The sequence below is a fragment of the Amblyomma mixtum genome, chromosome 5 (genome assembly GCF_055824585.1).
Source record: "Amblyomma mixtum isolate Tamu chromosome 5, ASM5582458v1, whole genome shotgun sequence".
Classification (NCBI taxonomy): domain Eukaryota; kingdom Metazoa; phylum Arthropoda; class Arachnida; order Ixodida; family Ixodidae; genus Amblyomma; species Amblyomma mixtum.
The window spans coordinates 172,234,069-172,259,895 of record NC_143016.1 but is presented as its reverse complement, the minus strand read 5'-3'; the positions used below and the strand labels follow the sequence as shown (position 1 = coordinate 172,259,895).

General features: G+C 48.6%; 1 protein-coding gene and 1 pseudogene across 1 annotated transcript; one reads left to right on the top strand and one right to left on the bottom strand.

The window, feature by feature from the left end:
* Positions 1-19,031: 19,031 nt before the first annotated feature.
* On the top strand, positions 19,032-24,535 carry LOC149344693 (uncharacterized). The gene is made up of 4 exons (XM_089546342.1): positions 19,032-20,400; positions 20,483-20,760; positions 21,227-21,487; positions 22,593-24,535. Exons 2-4 carry the CDS (start codon positions 20,655-20,657, stop codon positions 22,895-22,897), a joined length of 672 nt encoding a protein of 223 aa, XP_089402468.1. The 5' UTR covers positions 19,032-20,400; positions 20,483-20,654; the 3' UTR covers positions 22,898-24,535.
* LOC149344694 (uncharacterized) lies at positions 22,365-24,147 on the bottom strand (annotated as a pseudogene).
* Positions 24,536-25,827: the final 1,292 nt, after the last annotated feature.

Sequence of the window (25,827 nt, the reverse complement as noted above, 5' to 3'; positions counted from 1 at the left end):
ATAACCTGACAGCTCTGAACAAGGAACTGCTATGGCTCGCCAAAGGAAAAGCGAAGGAAGGGTGAGCTATCGTTTCGTGTGGTGCGCCGATGGCAGGGTTTTTGCTAGAAAGGAACAGAATTCCCTAGCGATAAGGATTGCCTCAGAAGATGATGTAGCTAAAATCGAGTGAACTGCTGTGAAGAGCGTTGAAAGTAGTTTCTGAAAGCTAGACCAGTCATGGCCTCTTATTTTGATGCAGACCTCTTCAATAAACTGAATGCACAAAGCCTCAAAAACAAAACCGAAGAAATCGAGGCGAATCTCGATCAATTACTGCATGGCTTTGACATTATGGGCTTCACAGAGACATGGTACAGATGAGATACGGATATCAGGCACTTTCCTGAATACAACATTTTCATGTACCGTGAGAACAAACGTGGAGGCGGTGTCGCTCTCTATATAAAGAAGAACCTAGTTTATGAAATTATTCGAGAATTCACAGTTGTAAATGAAGCATATGAATCTATTTGTATTGTCACCAACAAAGTTGCCGTTCTTTTGCTATATCGTCCACCCCACACCACGAGCAGTCAGTTTTTTGTATTTGTCGAGTCTTTCGTCGAATTTGCCGCTCTCAACAAATGGCATGTAATAATATTTGGGGATCTAAATATAGACCTCCTTGCAAACAGCAACGTAACAACAAATCTGATTGAGCTTATGTCATCTTATGGGTGCGAAAACGTCATTGACCAGCCCACAAGGGTAACTGAACACTCTGCAACATTAATTGATCTATGCTTCACTAGTTTTCATTCTCAAAATGTTGTTTCGGGAGTGTTTTCCTCTGCAATGAGTGACCATATGCCCTTTTTGCTCTATTTTCATTAAAAAAAGAAGTCTCAAAGAATGCCTACACTCGTCGGATAGTCAATCCTGAGAGAATAGGCCGCTTTTGCTCCTTGATGAGTGAAACTAATTGCGAAGAGGTGTATCACGAGACTGATCCTTCAAAAGCTTATGACATTTTCTTACAAAAAATAATTCAGAGCTACAATTGTGCATTCCCTTACGTTACCGGTAAGAAGCACAGAAAAGCTAGAAAAGAATGGATCACACCATCACTGTTCAAACGCATTAAAGAAAAAAACTGCATGTTCTCTCGTTTCCTAGAAACAAAGAGTCAGGCCGATCTAATAGAGTTTAAGAAATGTAGAAACAAGTTAAGCTTCGACCTCAAGAAGGCAAAGAACGTGTATTCTGAAAATAAAATCACCCCTATAATTAATAACTCGAAACTTCTTTGGGGAGCTGTTAACAAAATTTTAGGAAATGAACGACCGCGTATACCTACTGAGCTGGACATAAATGGAGCAGTCCACTCCGGCGTGACGCTTGCAAATCAGTTTAACACTAATTTTTTTGCTTCGAAACGGCACATGCCTCAAAATCTGCTACTTCATACATTCCGCCGGCTTATAGCGATTCTTTGTTCTTGGCGCCTAATTCATACAAAGAAATAACACAGATTGCAAGCGCCCTGAAAGACACATGTTCGCCCGGCAATGATGAAATCAGCGTCCTTCCTATCAAAGCCGCTATCTTTTATATTTCCGGCCCACTTACCTACATTTGTAACAGAATGCTAGTGACTGGTGTGTTCCCTGATACAATAAAAGTAGCACGAGTACAGCTGTATTTAAAGGTGGTCGCAAAAATGACCTCAAAAATTATAGACCAATATCGGTATTGCCCCTTTTTTCAAAAATAGCAGAGCGTGTTATCTACAAAGGATTGTATGAGTTTATTCAATCGAAAGACAATAACTAAACATCAATTTTGATTTCAGTCCGGAAAATCGACTGAATCTGCGCTACTGCCAATAAAAGAACACATCCTTGACAACTTTGAACACCGTCTTTTTACTGTGGGAATTTTTCTTGTCTTCCAAACGGCGTTTGATTCTATTAAACACCAAATCTTGCTTCAAAAGTTGACCGCATACGGCATCCGTGGGTTGCCACTTTCATTAATTGAGAGCTACCTTGCAGGCAGAGTGCAATATACACAGCTTCACGAATTCAGGTCAAGCTTGGGGGATATAAAATTTGGAGTCCCACGAGAATCAATTTTGGGTCCCTTGCTTTTTCTTTTATACATCAATGATATTGCTAATATTCCTTTTACTCCTGCCATTGCAATGTACGCCGATGACACTAACGTCTTCTTTACAGGCGCAGACCTTCACTAGATAGAGCAGCGTGCTAACATCTGGCTTAACGAGCTTCACATTTGGCTTAATGTGAATGAGATTAACTTAAACGTAAAGAAAACACAATTCATAATATTTCGTCCAAAAAACAAACCACTACTCTACGACATAAAGTTTAGCTTTAATAATTGTGAAATAATGCCTGCAAACTCGTGTAAATTTCTAGGAGTCTTCTTCAGGTCTGACCTTGGTTGGTCTGGTTTGGTTTATGGGGTTTAACGTCCTAAGGCTATGAGAGACGCCGTAGTGGAGGGCACCGGGAAATTTCTACCACCTGGGGTTCTTTAACGTGCACTGACATCGCAATGTACACGGGCCTCTAGAAATTCTCCTCCAAAGAAATTCTAGCCGCCGCGGCCGGGATCGAACCCGCGTCTTTTGGGTCAGTAGCCGAGCACCATAACCGCTGAGCCACCGCGGCGGCCTTGGTTGGTCTGAGCACATAAATCATATCCGAGTGAAGTTATCTAGATCTCTTGGCATGATATACAGATTAAAAGATTTTTTGCCGTTACGTGTTAGGAAAAGAACTGTATTTTTCATTTATCCACTCTAACCTGACATACTGCCATCTAGTCTGGGGAACGTGCAACAAGGTAGACTCTGAGCGTCTTTCTTCGTTACAAAGACAAGCCTTAAAAATGATATCTTCTCATCAATCCTCATCAACAAACTCCCTGTGCACTAAGTAAAACATATTACCATTTCCACAGCTCCATAAATTTTGCTTAGCCACATTGATTTTCCGCGAAATTAAACTTGATTATGCCGCCTTTTCAAACACATACTTAAACAGAGACATAGCATACAACTTATGCACTACTTCATTGACGGGGTTAATACCGAGAACAAACTATGGTACTAAAACTATACAGAATCAGATAATTGCGTTGTGTAATGAATATCCATAAATAATTACACTTGACAAAGAAAACGTAATGACGCCACGTTTTAAAAAACAAGTAAAGCTACTTCTTCTTCCTTCAAATGTATAATAGCTTTCTCCTGATGTCCCATTGAGGTTTCCACTAATTTCTCTTGTGGTTTAGATGGCGTGATTGAAATTGATGCATTGTTGCTTTGTGAAATACTTGAGCAAAATTGTTAGTAACTGTATAACCTTCTTCACAAATAATTTTTTTTCAATGTCTTCATATGTGTACATTCTTGTGTGCATACCTGTGTAGTTAGCTATGTGATTCTCTTTGTGCCCATGTCCAACATACTTTTAGCGATTCTGTGCCAGCTCTCAGATGTGTTCGTCCGGGGTGAAGGCCTCGTCAGAAGACACAGGAGTCTCCTTTTGCCTTACCTCGTGGACATATTTCACATCGCGTATTTCTGTCCGAAATAAATTGAAATTGAAATTACTTACCAACTGGCCCAAATTTCCGCCTTGATGATACAGAAAGAAAGGATTCCGAAATAAACTGTTTATTGGGGCTCACTCGAACCGAAAAAAAGAACTGAATGACGGCGGCGACGATAGGGAACACGTTTGGTCGGCAGTCATCGAACAGGAAGCCCGCCTGAGAACGAACTTTCGAGAGGTGGTGGCGGTTACACATTTATTGCCCCAAAACGGAAGGGAGTAGGTGGGGCTGGGGCGAGTCCAGGGTGGCCTCCAGTCGGTGGCAACCTCTTGAGCTCACGGGATGAGGGCCAGTTGGGTTGTGTTTCATGAACTAGCTAAAAGCCTGTCCCATTCCTCCGCTGAGGGAGCTGGCAAGAATGTCGTCGGAGGGGGTCTGCTAGCGCATTCCCATAAAATATGGTCTTGGGTGGCTTGCGTACCGTCACTTCAGTGCGGGCACGCAGGGTCATATTCACCGTTTGTGATTAGACTTAATTGGTAGGGGCTAAGAATTCACTTTGTTTGTAGACGTCTGACTTTCGTGGCTTGCGCCCTGTCCAGGTCGGGGTGAGGGGCGGGATACATGCATCTTTGTTCGCGATAAAAGGCTGTAATCTCCACGTACTAGCGAGGCGCCTCGGTGGGGGCGTCCGTTCCCGAGGTCTCTAGTCCCCCAGTTGTTTAAACCGCGGGCTAGACGGCCGACCCGCTCGTTTCTGTAGTTATCCGCCAGGGCAGGAACCCATACGAGATTGATGTGATTGAGAGTTCGGTTGCGCAGAATTCGCATTGCGAGCGCGCTTACCGAGTTTTTGCCGAAATTTGAATGGCGCTCTTAGAGAGAGAGAGAGAGAAAAACTTTATCATGGCAAGTGTGTTTAGACCCCCCTTGGGTCCCTGGACCACCGCACGGTCCCACTCTACGTCGTAACGTTCATGCGGTGCTTGTCCATGACGTCGGCACCCCGAAGCACCGCAGCAAGCTGCGATGGCGGGTCCGGAGACCGCTCTTAGAGTCGCTTAGAATAGTTTTGGAGCGGGAATTCACGATGGCCACTGCGATAGTTACTTCCTCTGCCTCACGTATAGAGCCAGCGTGAAAGGTTGTGGCGTTAACGAGGGCTGACTTTGGAGTGGCCATAGATGCCAGGTATGTTCCGGAAGCATTTGATGTATTGAGATGGTGGTGGCGGTGACAACATTTATTTAACCATAGGGAGAGGTGTTGGCGGTCATGACCTGAAGGGTCACGCCCTTACCACCACTAGGTGGGATGCCTAGTCAGGCACCCTATTGGCGTTTGCCGCAGCCCGGGCGCACTGCGTTAAGGCCCTTTGGGCCTCGAGGGTGCAGCTACCGGAGAGGGTCGCTGCCCAGTCCTCTCGGGTGGGGTTTGGGATAGGGGGTAGGGATGGGTTCTGCTAGCAGGCCCACACCATGTGGTATGTGTCACACACCTCCCCACAGTGTGAGCACCGCCCGTCGAATTGAGGATCGAAATACTGTAGAGTTGCTGGGCACATCATCGTGTTGGTGAGCAGGCGCAGGAGTACCCGCTCGTTGACCTTCCCCAGCCCATTGCACGGGGTGGGAAGAGTTTGGTGCGTGGATTCGTAATAATCGCATATTTCCTTAAAAGTGTAAATCGGATTGAAATCGAAGTCCTGGTCGCCGTCGGGTCCCGTGGTAAATGCCCGGAGAGAGAGCGTGCGGGCGGCGGCGTCGGCTGCCTCACTTCCGTGGACGCCTTGGTGACCTAGAGTCCAAACGAGAGATCGGTGCTTGCGATCCGAGTCTCGGCTACAATTTTGGTAAATGCGATAAGCTAGGGAAGTAACCCACCCTTGCGTGACGTTTCGACAAGCCCCTCGCGAGTGGGTGATTATGTATTTGGAGGAGCTGTCAGAGGCTGCCAAAGCGATGGCAACCTCTTCTGCGTGAATTGCTGACTGGGCCTTGAAAGTAACTGCGTCTACTGTTTTACACTCGTGGACGACTGCGTCCGTGTACCATCCCCTGGGGTCCGGGCCGGACGCGTCCACGTAGAAGACTCCTAGTTATCTCTGAAAATGGCGGTCCAAGGCTTCCGCCCGCGCCAGGCGCATGCCATTATGATCCTCTTCGGACATATTGGTGGGGAGAGGCCGCACTTGGAGGGCGCGTCTGCAGTGTACGGGAAGGCGGCATCTCTCCTCTGTGAATTGAGTGTGCCGGATGTGAATTCGGGCTAAAAGGCGGCGACCCGACCCTGTCTTTGTGAGACGAGTGTATTTGTTGTTGAGGTGGGCCTCCCGAAGCTCCCTAAAGGTGTGCACCATCCCCAGTGCCATGAGGCGGCTGGTAGAGGTGGAGGCCGGGGGGTCCAGCGCTCGTTTCATGATTTTGCGGAGGGATGACCTCGAGTGCATCCTCCTCCTGTTTCCGCTGGTGGCGGTAGGGAGTGGAATGCATGATTCGACTGGTCACGAATGCGTTCGTCAACCGCAAGGCGTCTTTGCATCGTAACCCACAGCGCTGTTGTGTTGTGTCGCAGCGTCGCTGGTTGTGTATGAAGATTCCGAGGACTGATTTCCTTGGATTCGCGAAAGGAACCGCTTTGCAACGAGAGATTGATTTTGGTCGAGCATGTGCGCGAGGGACGCAAATGCACGAATTCCGATTTCTGCGGGGAGCATTACAGACCCCAGTCTCGAACATAGCGGTCCACTGTGCTGGCGGCCGTTTGCAGGCGTGTCTCCATATCCCCCAGGCGTCTTTGTGTAGCCGGGATGGTGATGTCGTTGGCGTACAGCGCGTCCTGGACCCCTTCGACTGCACCCAGCAGGGCGGGTAGGCGCATCATGGCAATGTTGAATAGCAAAGGACACAGCACCGCGCCTTGTGGAGTCTCCCTCGTGCCGAGCAGGAAAGGTCCGTGCTCTTCGTCGTGTATTCGGATGTAGCACAGTCAGTCCGTGAGAAATTGTTTAACGTAATTGGAGGTATTGGTGTCGCAGTGAGTTTGAATCAAATGTGTGAGTATGATCTCGTGAGTTACGCTATCAAACGCTCCTTTCAGGTCGAGCGCAAGGAGAATTTTATCGTTTTGGGGGTGTGTAATGGGGTTCAAGATTTCGCGGTCTAGTTGGAGCAGGACATCCTGTGCGGAGCGGATCTATGTGGGCGAAATCCGAACATGGTGTCCGCGAAGGTCTTGTGTTGTTCGAGGTACTCGCACAGCCGATCCCGCACCATCGTCTCCATCAATTTGCCCACACACGAGGTGAGAGAGATGAGTCGGATGTTGTCCGTGACGATCGGTTTCTCGGCCTTCGGGATGAAGGTGCCAAAGGCCGTCTTCCAGTCAATCGGAGAGCGGGGATTCCCCCGTCCAGATCGCATTGATGTATTCTAGAAGGCACTGGTACGCTGAATCAGGAAGGTTCACCAAAAGTTTGACAGTGACCTTGTCCCGGCCCGGCGTGGTGCGCCTCTTCATTTTGGCCAGACCCGCCCGCAGATCGTGGAGCTGGAAAGGCTTGTCCAACTCCGAGTTTCCCCTGCCTGCGTAGGAGTAGGCCGATCTGCGGGCGTCCTGAGTTGTGCACAGGTAGTGATCCCGGAGCGCCTGTGCCAACTGCGTTGTATTTCTTTGGAATGAGTGCATGGCCTTGTGTAGTTGCTTTTGCGTTTCTGTGAGGGTATGTGTTGGATTGATCAGGGCTCGGAAGAGCCGCCACGTGTTGCGGCTCGACATCTGCCTCGCCGTCATGTTGCAGCGGTCTACCCAGTTGGAGTCAGCGAGTTGGGCCGCGTACTGAGCTGCCTGCCGGGTGAGGTCTGCAATGCGCGTTTTGAGCTTCTTCTTGTGTTTCTGGTGCTTCCACCGGGGCGTGGGGCCTCGGCGCTCTTCCCAGAGTTGGAGGAGGCGGTTCTGCACCTCCGTGACCACCTCTGTGAGCTGTATCTGCTTCTCGTCGGAGCGAAGGTGCGATATGACTGACCGGGACCAGTTTGCGTATCGTTGCTCTTTGATGTTCACGTTGGTGTCGGATGGGAAATTTTGGCGAAAGGTGGTCCAATTGGGGACGCGTGCTAGTGTGGTAGGGCGCTTCAGGGGGCGTGTATAAACAGTGGTGTTGATGATGCAGTGGTCGCTGCCGAGAGTATCCTCGGGGTTGATCCAATCTGCGTGTACTACGTTGCGAGTGAAGGTGAGGTCCGGGCATGTGTCTCGGGTCGCCGAGTTGCCTACGCGGGTAGGAAATGCCGGGTCGGTGTGAAGGGTGAGGCCCAGTGTGGACGCCAACTCCGCCAGCATGCGTCCGCGCACTTCCTCCTTACGATATCCCCATAGCAGGCTAAGGGCGTTGAAGTCGCCTACAATCAGCAGGGGGCCGCGACCCGCCTCTTTAAGTCCACGGCTAAAGAGGTCCGCGAAGGTCACTTGCTTCATTTTCGGGGAGCAGTATACATTAAGTACGTGCAGGGTAGGATCCGATCGGCGAAGCGGAAGGATCCTTACCATGGCGAACGAGTAGAGTATCTTGAGATCGAAGTCGATTTCGTGGCTGTGTACGACTTGTGTACGAGGAGACACGACGAGGGGTCTCGCTGAAACGTCACGTAGTTAATTTCGCCACCGCTCCTGGCTCCTAGAGGGCGACCACGGCGGCTAAAGCCTCGAAAGTTTCTAGGTAGAGGCGCAGGTTCACGCGTTTATGCCAAGCCTTGAAGCCTCTACAATTCCATTGCGTTACGGTTACCAATGTGTGTGTTTTCGGAGGAGCTGCGTCCACGTACACTGCTCGTGGTTCGTTCTCGTACTGCTCCTCACGGGCCTGCGCCCTTGCTTTCCTGCGGGCGTCGTGTCTGCCTGGCAGCATGTTCTTGGCTACTGGTTGAACAACTAGTCTACTGGTAATGTCGACTGATAAATTCGAGATCTGGCGTGCAAAGTAACCGCAACAGTCTTCAACAAAGTAGGACTGGTTGCGCTTGTCTGCGATCATTCGAGATAAATCTAGTCACTTCTGCATCACAGACAAACGATAAAGTCGAGTGCCGGCGGCCCTGAGCAGGAACAAATAAACATTAGAAAGACTTACAGCATTACCCACCCCTCTTAGAGAAGCACCGTCCCGATGATTTACAACGAAACGAAATGTGGGCGAAAATAAACACCCGAATCACGCACGGGCCCCGAAACGCTCTTTGAGGTACGTGGCCTTGTCAGACAGATGTGGGCTGCATGCGTTCGCGCTGAAAACGTGGAAGACAGGCGAGAATGCAGCAGCAGGTGGCAGCGTTCATTGGGTAAGCTAACTCTCGCCATCAACCAATAGCGCTCACCTGCCAGGGAAGCTGAGTAATTCAGTCTGCTTTTAACGATGCGCTCCCCAAGTCTTGTGAGCAATGTCAGGAAACCAGTTTTCGGAACCTGGTGCAAAGACTGAGTCAATCCGGATACCCACCGTTGCTTTTAGTCTCGGTGGCTGAAAAAATGTTAAAGAAAATGCAGTGTACAGGCCCCCCCCCCCCCCCCCCCCCCGCCGTCACATGCCAGGGAACGCAACAAGAAACTCGCTGTTATTCCTTACGTCTTACGTACACCAAGTTTCCCACCACCTCAATAGGATGGGACAAAAAGTAGGAGAGGACGCTGTTTTTTAAGCCCCTCACCGCCTCTCTAGACTCAGCAGGAGAGTGAACGGTTCCGGTGAAAAAGATCTCGAATGTCCTGTCAGACATCGTGACCCCTTTTAAGCTGCAGCACTGGTGTCGTGTACTCAGTCCCTTTGTCCTGCGGCAGGAAATACATCGGTCGGACTGGTCGATGCATTAATAAGAGATTGCTCGAACACAAAGCCAATAATTCCAGCAACTTAGCCGTCCACGTTCGTGACTGCAGTCCTTGTCGCCGGCGCCCTCCGATCTTTAAAAAAAACACAATTCTCGGAAAGAGCAGCAACCAGCTTAATCGGCAAATAATTGAGGCAGGTTTCATTAACAAGCAACAAGATGTTTACGTCAGTACGCCCTCAGTAGCCCTGTTGGAAAAGGATTTTGCGTTTCTTTCCCAGTCCCTGTAATTTGGCGCCATCGTCCCTTACACGGCTCACTGTCAACCCCCCCCCCCCCCCCCCAGCTCTTTCGCCACTTCTCTTTTAATATTTTGGGGACACTACGTCTATTCTTTTATTTTAGCTTTCATTTCTCTCTTAGCCTTAGCCATCTTTGTACTTTAGGTCGATTTTACGGTTTACCCTCATCCCACTTTTTAGCCGTGTTCCTTGTCGGCTTGCATCGCATCTTTTTAGGCCGTGTTTGTTCGGTTGGCTTTCTCGCATGCTTTTAGACCATCAATTCTTCCCCCATTTCAACCACCATTTCGCTTCATTCCCTTTTATGGGCGTCTTCACACCGTCTTCTGAAATTTTAATATCTTTCGCGTCGTTGCCTTTTGCATCTTACCGTTTATATCTTTTTATCACGGTCATCACCCAGCTGCACACGACTCCCGACACGTGTAATCTCGCTTTTTCACCAAATTTTGTTATTATATATTTCACCTGCCCCCTTCACTGCCGATCTTTGCTGTTTGTGTCCTCAGGGGTGCACCTGGCACCTGGCCGACCAGAATGAGTGTACCTTTTTTATGTTTTTTTCTTGCTTCTCTACTGTGTGGGTCAATACGCGCCTGCGGGCCCAACCTGTTTTCTTTGGTTTATTGTTAGTTGCCTTGACTTCCGCATGTGCCTTACAATCACGGGTTCTGGATGCAGTATGAAACATGCTCATCGCCCTCCTTCAAAATTAAAGTTGTTAGTCTAGCGCCCTGTGTGTGTCGTCTCACCTTCGTCCCTCGTCTGTCAGCGCTGCATGTTCAGGCTGACGGGTATTTGTCGCAACCAGTGCCTTCGCTTTGGCGGACGCGGTTACTGCGACGCATGTCTTTTGTAGCAATAGCTACACTACTAGCTGCACCAGACGCTTTTCTTCAGTATGGTCGCACTTTCGCCCTGGTTGCACCTCGGGCGTGAGCGCACTGACCTTGCGCCGTTGCCTAGCAACCGCCGCGGTGGACTCCCGAACTGCACGTACAGGAAGGAAGGTTGTGGGAGTGAAAGAACAGAGAGAAAGAGGGGCCGTAATGGAGAAAATGAAAACTGCATTTGAGGAAAGGAAATTATGCAGTAACTGTCGCGCATATCTCGGTGGGTGCCCCACATCCCTGTGTAGAGGAAGGGAGTAAGTGGGAGTGAAAGAAGAAAGAGAAAGAGGGCCCGTAATGAAGAAAATGAATTTAAGGAGAGGAAATTACGCAGTAACTCTGATTCCACGCCCAGGGAAGAAGATGAAGAAGGAACGCCCAGCGAAACGCAGCGGCGAAAGACTGACTTTGCAATGGACAACTTGCAGAATAACGAGCGCCCTCTACAATTTTCCAACCAAGAACCCTCGTACGCAGACGGCAATCTCTCATTCTTCTTCGAAAAGGGAGAGGAGAGCGGTCCCTTTTTCTGTATGGGAGGGAAATTGTTGAAAGGACACAATAGAGCCGAGGCGTGAACGGCAGGTGCGGGTCGTGACAGGCAGTCGTCAAGGGAATGCATCATTGTAACCTTTGCACAGCTTTCCTTTACACTCTACCTCGAAAGCTGGCAATGTCTGGCGGGGCTTCAGGTTCACGCAGATTTGTGGGGCGCCCCGCACACCTTTTCGAAGAAGGACACAGTGCAGGGCTGCTGACTCATCTCCCCTCGCGCTAAACCCTTCATCAAGCATTGCAGGAAGCAAAAACGTGTCTGTGAACGAGTGTTCTTGGTTGGAAAACATCTTCCTGTAAGTCAGCTTTCCCGCAATTTTGCAAGTTGCCCCACTCGGAGAGTGCCACTCGCCCAGCTGTTGCTATCGCGTCACTCCAGGTTTAACCAGAGCTAAACCACAGCCAATTTTTTTTCTTTCACTCTTTGCTGTTATATTTTTCAACTCTCCTATATCGATGTCGTGGTGCTGGAAGTAGTATGAGAATATGTCTATTTAGGGAGGTAGTGACCGAAGATCCGGATAATGAGAGGGAAATAACTAGAAGAATAAGAATGGGGTGGAGCACATATGGCTGGTTTTCTCAGATCATGAATGGCAGTTTACCAATATCCCTCAAGAGAAAAGTACCAAACAGCTGTATCTTACCGGTACTCACCTATGGGGCAGAAACGTGGAAGCTAACAAGGAGGGTTCAGCTTAAGGACAACGCAACGAGCTATGGAAAGAAAAATGATAGGTGTAACGTAAGAGACCGGAAACGGGCAGAGTGGGTGAGAGAACAAACGCGGGTTAATGATATCCTAGTTGAAAACAAGACGAAGAAACGGGCTTGGGCAGGGCATGTAATGCGAAGGCAAGATAACCCCTGGTCCTTAAGGGTAACGGAGTGCATTCCAAGAGAAGGCAAGCGTAGCAGAGGGCGGAAGAAAGTTAAGTTAAAAACTGTTTAGCTTTATTACTAATAATACTCTGAGTCTCATCTGCGGTGGAGACATGAATATTGATATGATTAAAAATGGTGCTACAAAAACCAATTTTGAAGTCCTGTTCAATGCTAATGGGCTTAGGAATGTAATTAACCTCCCGACAAGAGTAACTGCAAATTCACAGTCGCTCATTGACATGTTTCATACAAATGTAAGTCAAGATAAACTTAGGTCGGGAGTACTTTCTTTCGACCTCAGTGACCATTTACCGATATTCCTTTGCACTAAAGGATATGTACGGAGTGAGCTTTCAAGACCTGCACTAACAGTCCAACATATTACCGAACAAAACCTTTCGATATTTCGGAAAAAAATAGAAAAGCTATCCTGGAAGGATGTCTTAGAAAGTAACGATGTTAACGTAGCTTATGACACGTTTCTTGAAATACTGCAGCCTGTATACGCAGCTAGCTTTCCTGAAGTGCGTATTAAACAAAAGAGAAAGATTAGAAAGCCTTGGGTCACAGCTGAACTGAAAACAAGAATTCGATATAAAAATTATCTTTACAATCTCTTTATCAAAACTAAAGATCTAAATAAATATAAAGAATTTAAAGTCTATCGAAATCGTCTGAACAAGGACTTAGCAATAGCACGTCGTATACATTTTGCAAATGTTCTGGAATTTAAGCCAGGATCCACAGACGTCACATGGAAGAGATTAGCTTCGCTATTGAATTATAAGGCATCACCGAATGTGACTGAGAAACTGAATATAGAGGGTTTCGAACTAACTGGAAAACCACTTGCAGATGCGTTTAATAAATATCTTGTTAATCTTAAGGTGCAAGATACCGTTCACAACAATCTGGAAAACCTTCGATGGAATAGAGAGACAATTTTTCTGTACCCAACATGCGAGGCTGAAGTGCTCACAGTTGTAACGAGCCTAAACAACAGTAATGCCAGAGATGTCGATGGTTTTAAAACAAAACCTCTTAAATATGTTGCTGATCTCCTTGCCTCAGCTATAACACATACCTTCAACCTTGGTCTTAGCCAAGGTGTCTTTCCCCACAAAATGCAGCTTGTGCGAGTAAGTGTTGTTCATAAAAAGGGCAACAAGAATGACATGAACAACTATCGGCCTATCTCTATCTTACCTATTTTATCTAAAGCTTTCGAGAAATTGATATTGTGCAGCTTTAGCAAATTTGAAGAAAAACCTAAGATAATAACTAACTCTCAGTATGGCTTTCGGCGAGGTCTAAGTACAGAATTTGCTCTTCTGACACTAAAGGAACATATTTTAACACATTTCGAGCAAGGTAATTTTATACTTGGAATATTTTTAGACTTTTCCAAAGCGTTCGACCTCATAAATCATGAAATATTAATTCTGAAATGTCAGCGGTATGGTTTCCGTGGCAAAGCCATACCTTTAATACGATCATACTTGGAACATCGAAAACAAATAGTTAGAATAGCAGACTCGGTTTCTGAACGTTCCGACGTAGAGTGGGACCGTGCGGTGGTCCAGGGACCCAAGGGGGGTCTAAACACACTTGCCATGATAAAGTTTTTCTCTCTCTCTCGGTTTCTGAACAACTAGAGGTATGTAGTGGTGTACCGCAGGGCAGTATTTTGGGCCCATTCCTGTTCAACATGTACATAAATGATATTACTAATATTTCCCCCACTGCAAAATTTATTATATACGACGACGACACGAGCATTTTTTTTTTGCAGGAAAAGATGTTGAAGAATTATGTGACTCCGTACAATCTACACTACATGCTTTAGAGGAATGGACTCAGAAAAACTGCCTGACGATCAATGTGTCCAAAACTAAATGCATTTTGTTCAGGTCAAAGGGCAGAAACATAACAGCAAACAGAAATATAGCCTTACACTCTGTTCCCATTGAAATTGTTCCTACTTTTAAAACCTTAGGAGTTATTTTTCATGAAACTTTATCCTGGGATTATCATATCAACCATCTAGCAGCAAAAATCTCTCAAGTTATAGGCCTCATATATCGCAATCGAAATATTCTACCCCGAAAGGTTATGCTGGCCATTTATAACACCCTATTCTCCTCAAGGTTAAACTACTGTCAGTTAGTCTGGGCATCTACAACAAAGGAAAATGTACAAAAGCTTCATATACTGCAGAAAAGGTTTCTTCCTACAGTAGAAAATGTACATAGTCGCTTTCACAGCCATGAAATATTTTTAAAATACAATGTGATGCCTATTATGACAATGTATGACTACCGACTGAGTAAGCTTTATAAACAGGAAGTAAAGAATTGTGGTACATTCTTAAAACAGCTAGCGAATCTACAAAACAACACCCCAAGTCATGCCACCCGTTACAGCGAATACTGGACGGTAAAAACATACCGCACAATATATGGTCATCAAACGTTGCAAAATCAGTTGCCGAGGTTATTGAATAAATTAAATAAAGAAAATGTACAATTACAAATATATCCATTTAAAAAATCAGAAAATACTACATGTCCAAATGATCATGCCTGATTGTCCCTGACAATCCGCAATTACACTTCTTTTTGTTTCTTAATACTTGAGTTTGTTTCTACACCCATATCCTTTTCAACTGAATAATTTCTTCTTGCACTGAGTGACCATGTTTACCTACCGGATTTTTATTTTTATTTTTATCGTATTGTATCCATGCTATTTGCTCCTGTCGAATGAACTGTAATCTTGACTATCTTTTCTTGCCTACAACCGCCTGTGTATTTTGTTCTTATGAGTTCATAGAACTGATCTGTCATTGTTTCATGCCTTAAGCCACGGTAATTTTATGTTCTATCCATCATGTTGTATGTTCTATTCTATGTTCTTTCTATTAATTTATGCCGTATATCACAGAATTTTATGTTGTATTCTGTAAAGAAAATAGAATTTATTTATCAGGGGGTACTGTGAGCTGTACTGTGTATAGCATCTTTTTTTTTGCATATAAGCATTGCCACTGTACTGCTGCCAAGTGCACTGGGGCCTGCGGCTCTGTCAAGCTGTCGTTTCTGACAGCTTTTACTGCCGGCCTCCAGTGTCGACTGTGTACCCTACGACACAAATAAAGAGATTATTATTATTATTAAATGGGCGGAGGAGATTAAGACGTTTGCGCCGATACGGTGGCCGCAACTGAAGAAGGACAGGGTTAATTAGAGAGAAATGGGAGAGGCCCTTGCCCTGCAGTGGGCGTAGTCAGGCTGATGATGATGATGATGATGATGATATGTGGACGTGCAAGCGGTGGTGGCTCAGCTCGAGCCCGTCGGCAGGCCCGTGCAATTTCTTTTCTCCTTCTTTAAGTCGCAACAACAACAGGCAGATTGGGTGCGCTGCCTATCCAGTGTCCGGAACTGACAAGGTTACAGACGCGAAGCCGCGTCTAGTTGCCCGGTACACCTCAGCTTTCCCTCTACAACGCAGGGGCGTCTGATTCACGCAGACGTTGGTGGGTTGCGACTCCACGGGTACCTGAGCATCCGCAGGGACATCCCCGCAGGGGGATGATGGTGAGCAGTGCGTCACCACGGACACGAGCACCCGCGCTTAGCCGTGCGTGGCATCGCCGTGTCTGGGGAAAAGGGGATCCTGGTGGATGAGCCAATGCCGAGCGTTCGGACATTTAAGGCCCCTCGGCGCAGGCAACACACCAATTTGGAACCGCACCTCCGTCCTGACCCGACCGGGGGAAATCGGCAGTCGCCTTTTTCTGTCCTCCCCTCCATCTTTCACTTTCCTATCTCTTTCTTACAACTCTCCTGTCTCCTCCTCTTTTCTCCGTTTTTTTTTTCACTTTTCATAGGCGGCTAGGGTTAACCTTGTCTGGAGAACTACCCTAGGTTTTGTCATATTTAGTTATAGCAGTGTGTACAGCTGGCGTGTGCAGGGCTTGTTTTCCAAGTTCCTGTCCCGTCCCCTTGTTGGGCTCCGTGGTGGGTGGCTGGCACCATAGCGGAAAAATATTTTTTTTCTATGGCTATTTCTTTACTTTGAAATGATCGTCCTCTGAAAAGAGGGCGGACCGATGTAACCTCACAGTTCCTCAACAAAAAGAAAGCATCGTTCGCAAGGAAGGAAGGGAAAACTTTATTTACACTAATGGTTTTTCCTGCGGTTTGGGGGCATCTTCAGATGCGTCTTGGTTCTACTCCCAGGAGCCTTCTCTGTCGAAGTCGTCCGCCTCTAATCAGTGGTCGGTTGCCCTCAGTCCAGGGCTCCGCTGGCCACTGCCGGCCGTTGAGCTCGCTGTACCTGACCTTGTTGGTATTCACAGCGGTCGCTGGACAGCAGAGTCTCCCACTGCTCCGCACTCGGGTTTTGTATTTTCGGGACCACGTGTATGTTTTGGCAGGCCCATGTGATGTGGTATAGAGTAGGTTTTTCGTCGCACCAGGGACATTTGTCCGTGTATATCGTAGGGTGCATTTTGTTTAGTACATGTAGGTTTGGGAAAGAGCCTGTTTGTAATTGTCTCCAAGTGACAGCTTCCTCTCTGCTGAGAGATTTGTGCCTTCTCCAGTAGGGCGATGTCTGATCCCTCGAAGGAGTTGATGAACCTGTGGATGGTTTTATTGTTTTCTGATTTTATTTTGGTCGGATCGATTAGTGCTCTTAAGAGATTCCAGGTTCTGGCCTAGACTAGAGTTCCCCTAGGCGAGTCGCTGAGTTGTTCCCAATTTTGTTTCGCGAGTTGCATCGCGTATTCTTGCGCCTTTGCCGTAATTTCTGCTATCTTTAGTTTTACTTTCCTGTTGTGTTTTTGCTTCCGCCATCTTTTGGTGAGACTGCGTCTCGCTTCCCATAGTCTGAGGAGGTGGGCGTCTACTTCGGGCGTTGCTGTCGTTCTCCTCAGACTTTTTGTGCATCGTTGTCGCGTTTCTCTCAGCATGCCGCTCCAATCCTCCAGTGATTGGATGATTGGATACCGCCTTCAGATTTGTTGCAAGTCTCGAGAAACGCGTTATAGTCAGTGATTTTCGCCTGTGCAATCTGGTGTCTTAGGGTGTCGGATGCTATTCGTGTCCGGAGGATAAAGTGATCGCTGCCTAGATTTTCCACCATGTTTTCCCACTGTGACTCCCTGCTATTCCTTACGAAGGTGAGGTCCGCGCATGTCTCCGTGCTCACGCTATTTCGGAATCTCGTGGGGCTCGCAGGATCTGTGATTAGACTGCAGCCAAAGTATTCCGCTACTTCAACTAATGTTCTTCCCTTGATGTCTTGTTTCTGGTATCCCCAACTCCTGTCCATGGCGTTGAAATCTTCTACGATGATGAGTGCATTTTCTTTGGCCAGCTTGTGCGCTCCATGAAACAGTTCGAAGAGTTTGGCTTTTTTTTTTGTCTCGGCGGGCTGTACACGTTCAGTAAGAACGTGCTGCTTCCCCTTCGCTTTTTCGGAATGAGTTCAACAAGCGCGTGTTCAATGTCGGTGTCGGCGATGGTATCGTGCCTGATGGCGGTAATGGGTTTGCTGACTAGGACGGCCGCTTTACCTTCGTTTTGACTTTCGTAAACCTCGTACCCTTGTAAGGTCGGCTTGATTCCAGTATCTTGGAGCGCAATTACATCAGGAGGTGTCAGTTGTGTGTTTATATATTGTTTTAAAAGGGCCTGCTTTTTGCGGTAGCCTGTGCAGTTCCATTGCCAAATATCTAAGTGTTCTTGTTCTTGCCGATACGTACTGATCATGTTTACGCGTTACTGCTGTTGCCTTGTTCGTTTGCGAAAGCTGTTAGCGCTGGACGGTTGTACGCCCTTTCCCTAATGTTTTCGGTATGTTTTTGTTTTCTAAAAGCGCTTCTGATCTCTGAGATCTGCCCTTGGAATTGTACTTGCATCTGTTGCATTTGCGATTGGATTTGCTGCATCATATCCTGCATCATCTGCCGCATCATCTGTTGCATTCGTTGTTCGAGGTCTCCTTCGTTCGACGCCTGAGGTTGCCGTTTTGGAAGGGCTCTAATCGTGTCGAGTTCCCGCTGTTGTTCCTTTAGTGTTTTTGTGAGTTCCTCAACTATGCGTTCGAGCTCGTTTTGTTTGATTCGAGCGAGGTCTAGCTCGCGTCTGAGCGCATCGCTGTTCGCGTCCTTCGGTTCTGTGACGCGACTGTCTTTGTTGTTTGTGTTGTTTATGTCACTACCCTTTCCTACCGAGTGCGAAGCAGTGGTAGAAGTCCAGCTCACCTTGCTGCCGCTTGTCTGGGAAAGCTTCTTCTTTTTCTTTTTCTCTTGCTTCTCCCCCTCCTGTGGGCCGGCTGGTGTTAGAGGCGGGAAGGAATTGGACCTCGATCGGCTCCTCGATGTCTCTCCCTCTGAGCTAAGCCATCGCTTGGGTGGTCACCCGCGTTGGTCGCTCCGTCCTCTTCCTCCTGTGGGTTTTGGCCTCGCTTTTATCAATCTCTCTCGGCACTACTTGGATCCGGTCCGGTGTGCCTCGCCACAGATTATGCACTTGGGCGCGCACTCGTGGTCGTCGGGCGGGTTCGAAACTCCGCACAGTCCGCACACAATAATGTTCGGTGTGGGGCACACGTCGGAGCGGTGTCCTTGCTGGAAGCAGAGGTAACACACTTGCCTAGTGGGTCGGTAGTGGTAGCATGGTACTTCTCGTCCGTAATATATAACAAATTTCGGCAAGACTGGGCCGTCGAACGTGAGCACTGTCGTCTTGAATTTTCCCAGCATCCTTGCCTGAAGTATGGTCACTCCTTGAGTTCTGACTCGTAAGTGTGCTTTGAGTTCTTCAGGAGGGGTACCTGGGTCTACACCGTGGATCACGCCGCGCAGGACGTCTTCCGGTGCTGCCACGTAAGCGTTTACAACATAAGTCTTTCCGCCGAATTTGAGACGGGTAATATGCCGCACTAGCTGAGCCGTTTGCTCGTGCGGGGTGCTAAGGGTACAAACAGCTAGATTCTGGGAGGACTAGCTGTTTGTACATCTCTTCATCAATAATTTTTTCATGGGAAAGTAACTCCTCACGTACAACCATCCCGTGGCTACCCCCTCCTGCCTGTCTCCACGCTTCTCGTAACGATATATCGTCCCGCTGCTCTACCTTAAATTCTTGAGCCGTCGATGTAGTTTCTGACACTGCTCGTTCCTGCCCTATAGCAAAAGCTTAGACAACTATCGGCTCCGCAATATATTCCTCCTCGAACTCGAGTGTAGCCTGTTTTGTCCTCATCCACCCCGTGTGTAGAGCTCAGCTCTTGTTCGAAAACAGCTCTCTCTTCTCCATCTGCCACCTGCTGCTTTTCGATTCTTTGAAGCGGTGAATGAGTTTCGGGTGTCAGCAACGCACCTAAACAAAGAGAAGTTTATTGTGTAAAGTAAGAACGCCCCCCTTGGGGTGGGGGTGGGGGGGGGGGGCTGATACACTCCAGTAAATGAAACAAACAGATGCAGAAAGAAGCAGCCAATATACAATGCACTCATAGAATGCCAATATACAATTATACAATACTAATATACAATGCACTCAATATACAATGCACTCATAGAAGTGAAAAAAGGTACGACGCAAAGGCCGACACAACAAAGCAAAGCTGCTAAAAGAAGAGGAAAAGGAATGCAGCACTCAAAGGCGCAGTACATGCTGCCTTACAGAAACTTCAAAATAACACTTCAAGGGCACTGAAGAGAGGCTAATATTGTAAGGCTGGAACTCCCAGCCTGCCTCCTTGCACAACAAAGAAGCGCGTGTGGCAGCGGTGCAGAAAGAGCGCTTCTCTCCATCCTGGTCCAATCGGTCAAGAAGTTATGTCCATAGTAGGAGGCGCAGATTCTGCAGCGCTGGGTACATTAGAGAGTTTTAGTTGGGCGGGTTTACGGCCAGCGGAGCGGAGCAGGCCTGCGGGGACGCCACTGCGCATGCGCACAACGCTGAGGAAGCGAGCGGGTTTACGGAGCGGCGCTTACATCCGCTGGGCGGCCTTTCCCAGCGGAGCGTACGCGTCGCGTGAGCTTCTCCCAGCGCGCGCGGGCGTGTATGGTTTATTCAACATGGCGGCCTGCTACACAGACGCATCGCCGACTGCGCCGACCGCGGCGCAGGCCCGTTTGCAAGCGAAGAAGTCGCGTAAGTGCTACACCGCGCAGGAAGACCTCTGTTTGCTATGCAAAGTTGCAGCGATGAGGCCATTTGGTGATGACATCAAGTGGATGACTGTAATCGCAAATGTAAAGCAAGCGATAAGCCGCGAGCTTACACTGCGCGGTGTGAAAGACCGGATCGATCTCCTCATAGGATATTAGAGGCAACAAGACGCAAGAAACCTGAAGAAGTGAGTTTTGTTGTTCTTTACAGCAAAAACGGTCATGCGCTCTGGTGCATTTGTTTGTGTGACGTTCATGTTGTGCATTCAGGTCGGGGACTGAGGAGCAGTACTCCGAGAATTTACAGATTCTGCAGGACCTGTCGGATTACGCCCGGGCTATAAACTATGAGCCCCGGATAATTCCCCGAAGTGGCGGCAGCGTACTTACTAGGAAGCGACAAGCAACTACTGACCACACTACCTCCGTGAAGAGGTCCGTAATGGACACACGGGCAGGTAGCAGCACCCTGGTGCAGGCAGCGGAAGGTGACTGCAGCGCTTCTGTCGCGGCGTCTTCTCAGAGTTGCGTGCTTGGAGAGATAGCTGGTAAGTCTTGTCACGCGCACGTCCAGTTTCGCACGTTTCGGCTTTTGATTTTCGCCGGCTGAAATTTAAAAGCGCATGGAAAACGCGAAAGTTGTGGATATTATTCAGGAATATGTCTTTGTACAAATGAAACACTGGACTACAAGGGCTTCGTCTGTGTCGCATGCATGTTCATACAGCCGAAAAAACGCATTGAGGTGTGTGGACTGTCTTTTTAAGCCCTACTTCCAAGACGGCTAGCCTCAATGTTCAACTTGTATTCTTGTGGGGTTAAGCAATTGTAATTATGGTTCTGTAATTATAAAGTGGGCTCACTTAATATTCGGCTGTTGAGGCTTGAAACAAATAATAGGCGAGCTAGAATGTGCGAGTGTGCTTATTTTTATGGGATCGAGTTGCACGAAAAGATGCTGTCAGGATGACTGCTATCATTTTGCTTTTCTTCTTTCTCGTACATTCGAGCCAGAATCTGCTGCTGCTCGGCTCCTTTTAAGCACGATTGGGCAAAATCCTCCGGATACGCCACCTCCTGCTGATACTGCTGCTTATGGAGGGGCCGAGCAGCCAGAGACAGATGGACGAGGAGGTTCGCCCTCAACAGGTGGCCTTCAGCAGCAGCACCAGCACCATGTCCCCGCAGCGCAATCCCACCAGCAGACAAGTGGATCAGCCAGAGAGCCGCACCAGTCTTCAGCTGGGCGACAGCTCCTGCCTGTCACGACTACAGGCAAGACATGAAGGAATATTTTTCCACTGCATGTACAGTCGGTGACAAAAATCTCTGGACGGCTCGGATAGAAATTTATGAACATAGCTGCCGTGTATGTTAGCAATCGTATCATTCCACTACCACAGAGTACAAAGTGCGAGTTTGTCTTTGCCTTGCACAAGTGTGGTCTTGATGTAGCGGCTAGTAAGGGAGAATTTGGCGTTTGTCATTCACACATACTGGCGACTTTCGTTCCCGACTGTGCATGGCAGAATGACGTATTGTTAAGGACGAGGTAGCAGCATCCCACCGCTGCCACCAGTTTGTTGCGAGGTACGGGCTGTGGACTCGGTGAAGGCACTGGTGAAGGAATTGGGTCTTTATTCACAGAATTTGACCCAAAAGAAAAAGAGGGCCCCAGGCCCTTGGAAGGTACAGGCTGGCTCCCCGAGCAGCCGCTCTCTTCCGCTGCTGGAGGACGACTCTCCTCGTTAACTCCCGTGCGTTCACTCTCCCTCGAACGCCGTGCCCACGTGACCCAGCTGGGCGTTCTCGGGAGGAAGCGTCCCTCTGCGCTGACGGTCGCGCTCTCGAACGCCGTGTCCAGGCGTTCGCGTCCCTGGGCATTTACGTTCGCGTTTTCGAACGCAGTCCCGCGTCCGTGAAGAGGCCGGCACCCTGCGATGCCGAGTGAAGGTCCGAACGCTCGCGGCACAGTTTCCGGATCTCTGGCCCACAGGCCAGCAGTGTCTTGCAACGTAACAGTATATAGAAGCACTATAAAAGCAAATTTAAATGACGTCGTCATTACGGTTTCTGCAGTTAGCACACAGGACACACTGCAAGTGAAACTCTGTTGACTGAAATCTTATTGAAAATGTCACACAAGCAGAAACACAGGAATTGTAATATTTTTACTGTTCTTCCTACACAATTTTTTTTTCCATTTTATGAATGCTCATATTGTAATACACATTGCATACAAACAAGCTGAGCTCAGCTGCACTTGTAGCATGCCAACTCATTATGGCTGGTCGAAAAACACTATGGCAGCTATTTTGCTGCAGTGGATGCACTTCCTTTAAATAAAGATCGAACTAACCCTGTCTGCCTGTCTTTGCAGGAATCCGAGGACTACAGAACTTAAGACGTCAGCTGCTCACAACGCGCGAGTCTAATGAGTACGAACTACGCCAGAGAGAGATTCAAAATGAAAAAGAAAAGATTGCTATTGAAAAACAAAAAGCGGACAATGAAACACGGCGCATCGCTCTAGAGGAGCGGAAGTTGGACCTCGAAGAGCGCAAGCACCAGTTGGAAGTTTCCCGGCATGAAAGAGGCAATGAGAAACTGCTTGACAGCATACAGAAAATGTTCAATGCACAACGCAATGAAATGCTTGAATTTTTTAATGGAAATCATACTTAAAATGAATGTCATGATTAAAGGCACCGTTTCTGCAACTGTGTGTTACTACAGAGAGGTGAGGTAAGTCTCAAGTTCTGGTGGATCAACGCCAAAGTAGTGCGATACCTGGGCACCATACAAGCAGGTATGACAGTTCGCGAAAAGTACACTCGCTTTATATATGCGTGGCAAGTTCTGGAGGCGCAGCTTTTGGTTTTTTTTTAAAGTCGACAAAGGCGAACAGTCCCGCAATTTTGCCAAACCCCCACTCCACAGCCTGCCTCACACCACTCATTGCCTTGTTGAATTCGCATTGCTCCGGAGTCAGGGACACACCGCCATAGGGCTTCAGCAGAAGTGGTCGCAGTGGATAAGCAGGATCTCCATAAATGCAATAACTCTGGCCCTGAACAAGGTTTTCTAGCTTTGAGTAGACCTTGCTGATCCCGAAGTTACCTGAAAGAGTAAAAATAAATTGGACATTATGATGTAACGGGGCTTCTCGTTATTTACTCTCCAGCATCATGTTTGCTGCCGGGGTAGGACCCATCCAACTGGCAAATGATCCCGTTAGGGCACATTATCGATTGGTACTTCAAAGCGTGGAAGCGCTTGTGGCCACTGAAATAAAGTTTTTGATCTCTTGATGGCCGGCATATCGCCCGTGCAGTGCCGTCGATGAACGCCCAGCAATTAGTCAGAGGGGCACCCTTAGCATGAATGGCCTGAAGAATGAGCAAATATGTGTTAGAAATGTCCACACACGAAATTCTGACCCTAAATGTTTTGTATTTGCGACTTACCTGCGAGAATTTCTCAAGCGTGTTCAGGTTCAGCCACTTGTGATTATTGAAGTCGTCCAGCAAGTGGAAGAAGCACTCGTCGATGTGCCGGAGAACTTCGTTTGTCAGGGACGATAGCGCTGAGCTGTGCCGCTCGAAAACGTCCTCGAGGTCGCACAGGCGGTTCGGATAAGCCAGCCGTCGAAGGGTTATACACAGAGCCTCGTCCTCAGGAACTGACACTTTCTGCGGAGTTACCACCATTTCGGGAATGCGCAAAGCCGACTGCAGTTTGCGTAAATCGTCCTTTTCGAAACGAAAATACGTCCTGAAGACGCCACTGTCCATAGCATCAATGTTGATAAGTACACGAACTGACAGCGGGTCACGCCGTGTTTCACCAAACACCTCTAGGCACAGCAGATCTTCAATCTCCGATCATTTTAGTCGAGAAAGAAGCAGCGGGTCCTGTAGTATGCTCTTCGGCATCGTGCAAGCAGCTGTAGCTGTAAGCAGCAACAACCCGGAGAAACAAAACAAGCAGCTTCTTTGGTGGCTGCGGCTTCACTGCAGTGTTTCAGTGCTCAACACTTTTTCTAACATACCATCCTCGCGATTACATACAAAACAACACTATTATAAAGCAATGTTAAAAAAAAACGATTTTATTTAGCACTTCTACCAAAACAAAAGCAAGTGTGATTCATATTCTTATCACGCTAACTCCAATTTTGCCCACTAGACGGGGCAACGGAGCGCTCCGCTATCGCGCTAACTGCACTTTTGACCACTAGATGGGGCAGCAGAGCGCTCCGCTAGAGCCGCTGGGGGTTCCGCCGGGCTAAAACTCTTTCTTGCGCCACGTATCCGCTGGTGTATCCGCTGGCCCGCTCAGCTCCGCTGGCCGTAAACCCGCCCAACTAAAACTCTCTATTGCCCGGGCAGGCTGCCTACGGGCCTCGGCTAGGCAGCGTCGCCGCTACAACACAAAATACACACATGCGACGACCAGTCGCGCAAAAAGGCCGCACTGGCGCCGGGCTCCGGAGCCACCGCGAACAGAGAAAATGCGGGAAACAAGGCACCACATAACGCAAGCGACAGCGCACTCAAAAAATGCATGGTGGGTCCTCTCCGGCGCGCCGCACTTGGGGCACTGGTCGTTAGGGACCACGCCCGAAGCCGCAAGTCGGTGGCGTGTTGGAAGCACCCCCCACCGTCGCTTCCAGTCGAGGTCGCGAACTTCAGTGGGAAGCGAGCTCGCGGACAAAACCCGCCATTTTCCTTGCGCGGTCCGCCTTACATCCTCAGGGCTGAGACGCGCGCACGCGACATTTCGCTTATCCTCGTACAGTGGGGTGTCACTCACGTCAACACCGGGCAGGTCGGCCTCAAGAGCCAACCGGAAGCCCGCGGCGGCGCGGTAAAACGGAAGCGGATGCTCGGCCTGCGGGCTCGTATGCCGGCCAGGGGCAAACGCTCGGCGAGCAGTGCTCAACCAGTAGAGGAGCAGCGAACACCCCGGGTAAGACGTGTTGGCAACTAGCGCGCCCACCCACTTCGCGCTAAGAGCCCGCGTCACCGTGGCAACACACGGCAACCCGAGTCCTCCTCTGTTACATGGGAGGTGCAAGAGGTGACGCGCAACGAGCGCCGTGCCACCGTCCCAAACGAACGCGCCGACTAGAGACGCGAGACGACCCGCAGTCCGACACGGCATCACGGCTACTCGAGCTACGTAATGAGCAAAGGCGTAAGCTCTAGACTTTACCACTGCTACATTTACCTCTATGGAAAGCTCAAAGTGAGCCGCCCCTGACAAAGCGCTTGTCGCTCGCGCCACGACGACCTCCCACGTGCGAGGTGAGCGCCGCTCTGCTTGAACAAAACGCCGAGCACTCTTATGGCGTCCACGAAAGGTACCGGGATCGGCAAAGGGTCGCGAAAAGATCCAAAGCGGAAGGCGTGCTCTTAGCGGCGTTGAGCTTCGCCCCGGACAGCGCCGCGTATGCGGCAAAGGTGTTCAGAAAGTGCCGGAAACTTTCACTGTCGCGGACGAAAACTGAAATGTCGTCTGCATAGGCTGAGACCACTGTGACACGCAAGCATGTGGGAACAAGGAATGAATGTGTATTAGGAAGTGCTCCGGTATTTATACCGGCAGCTGTT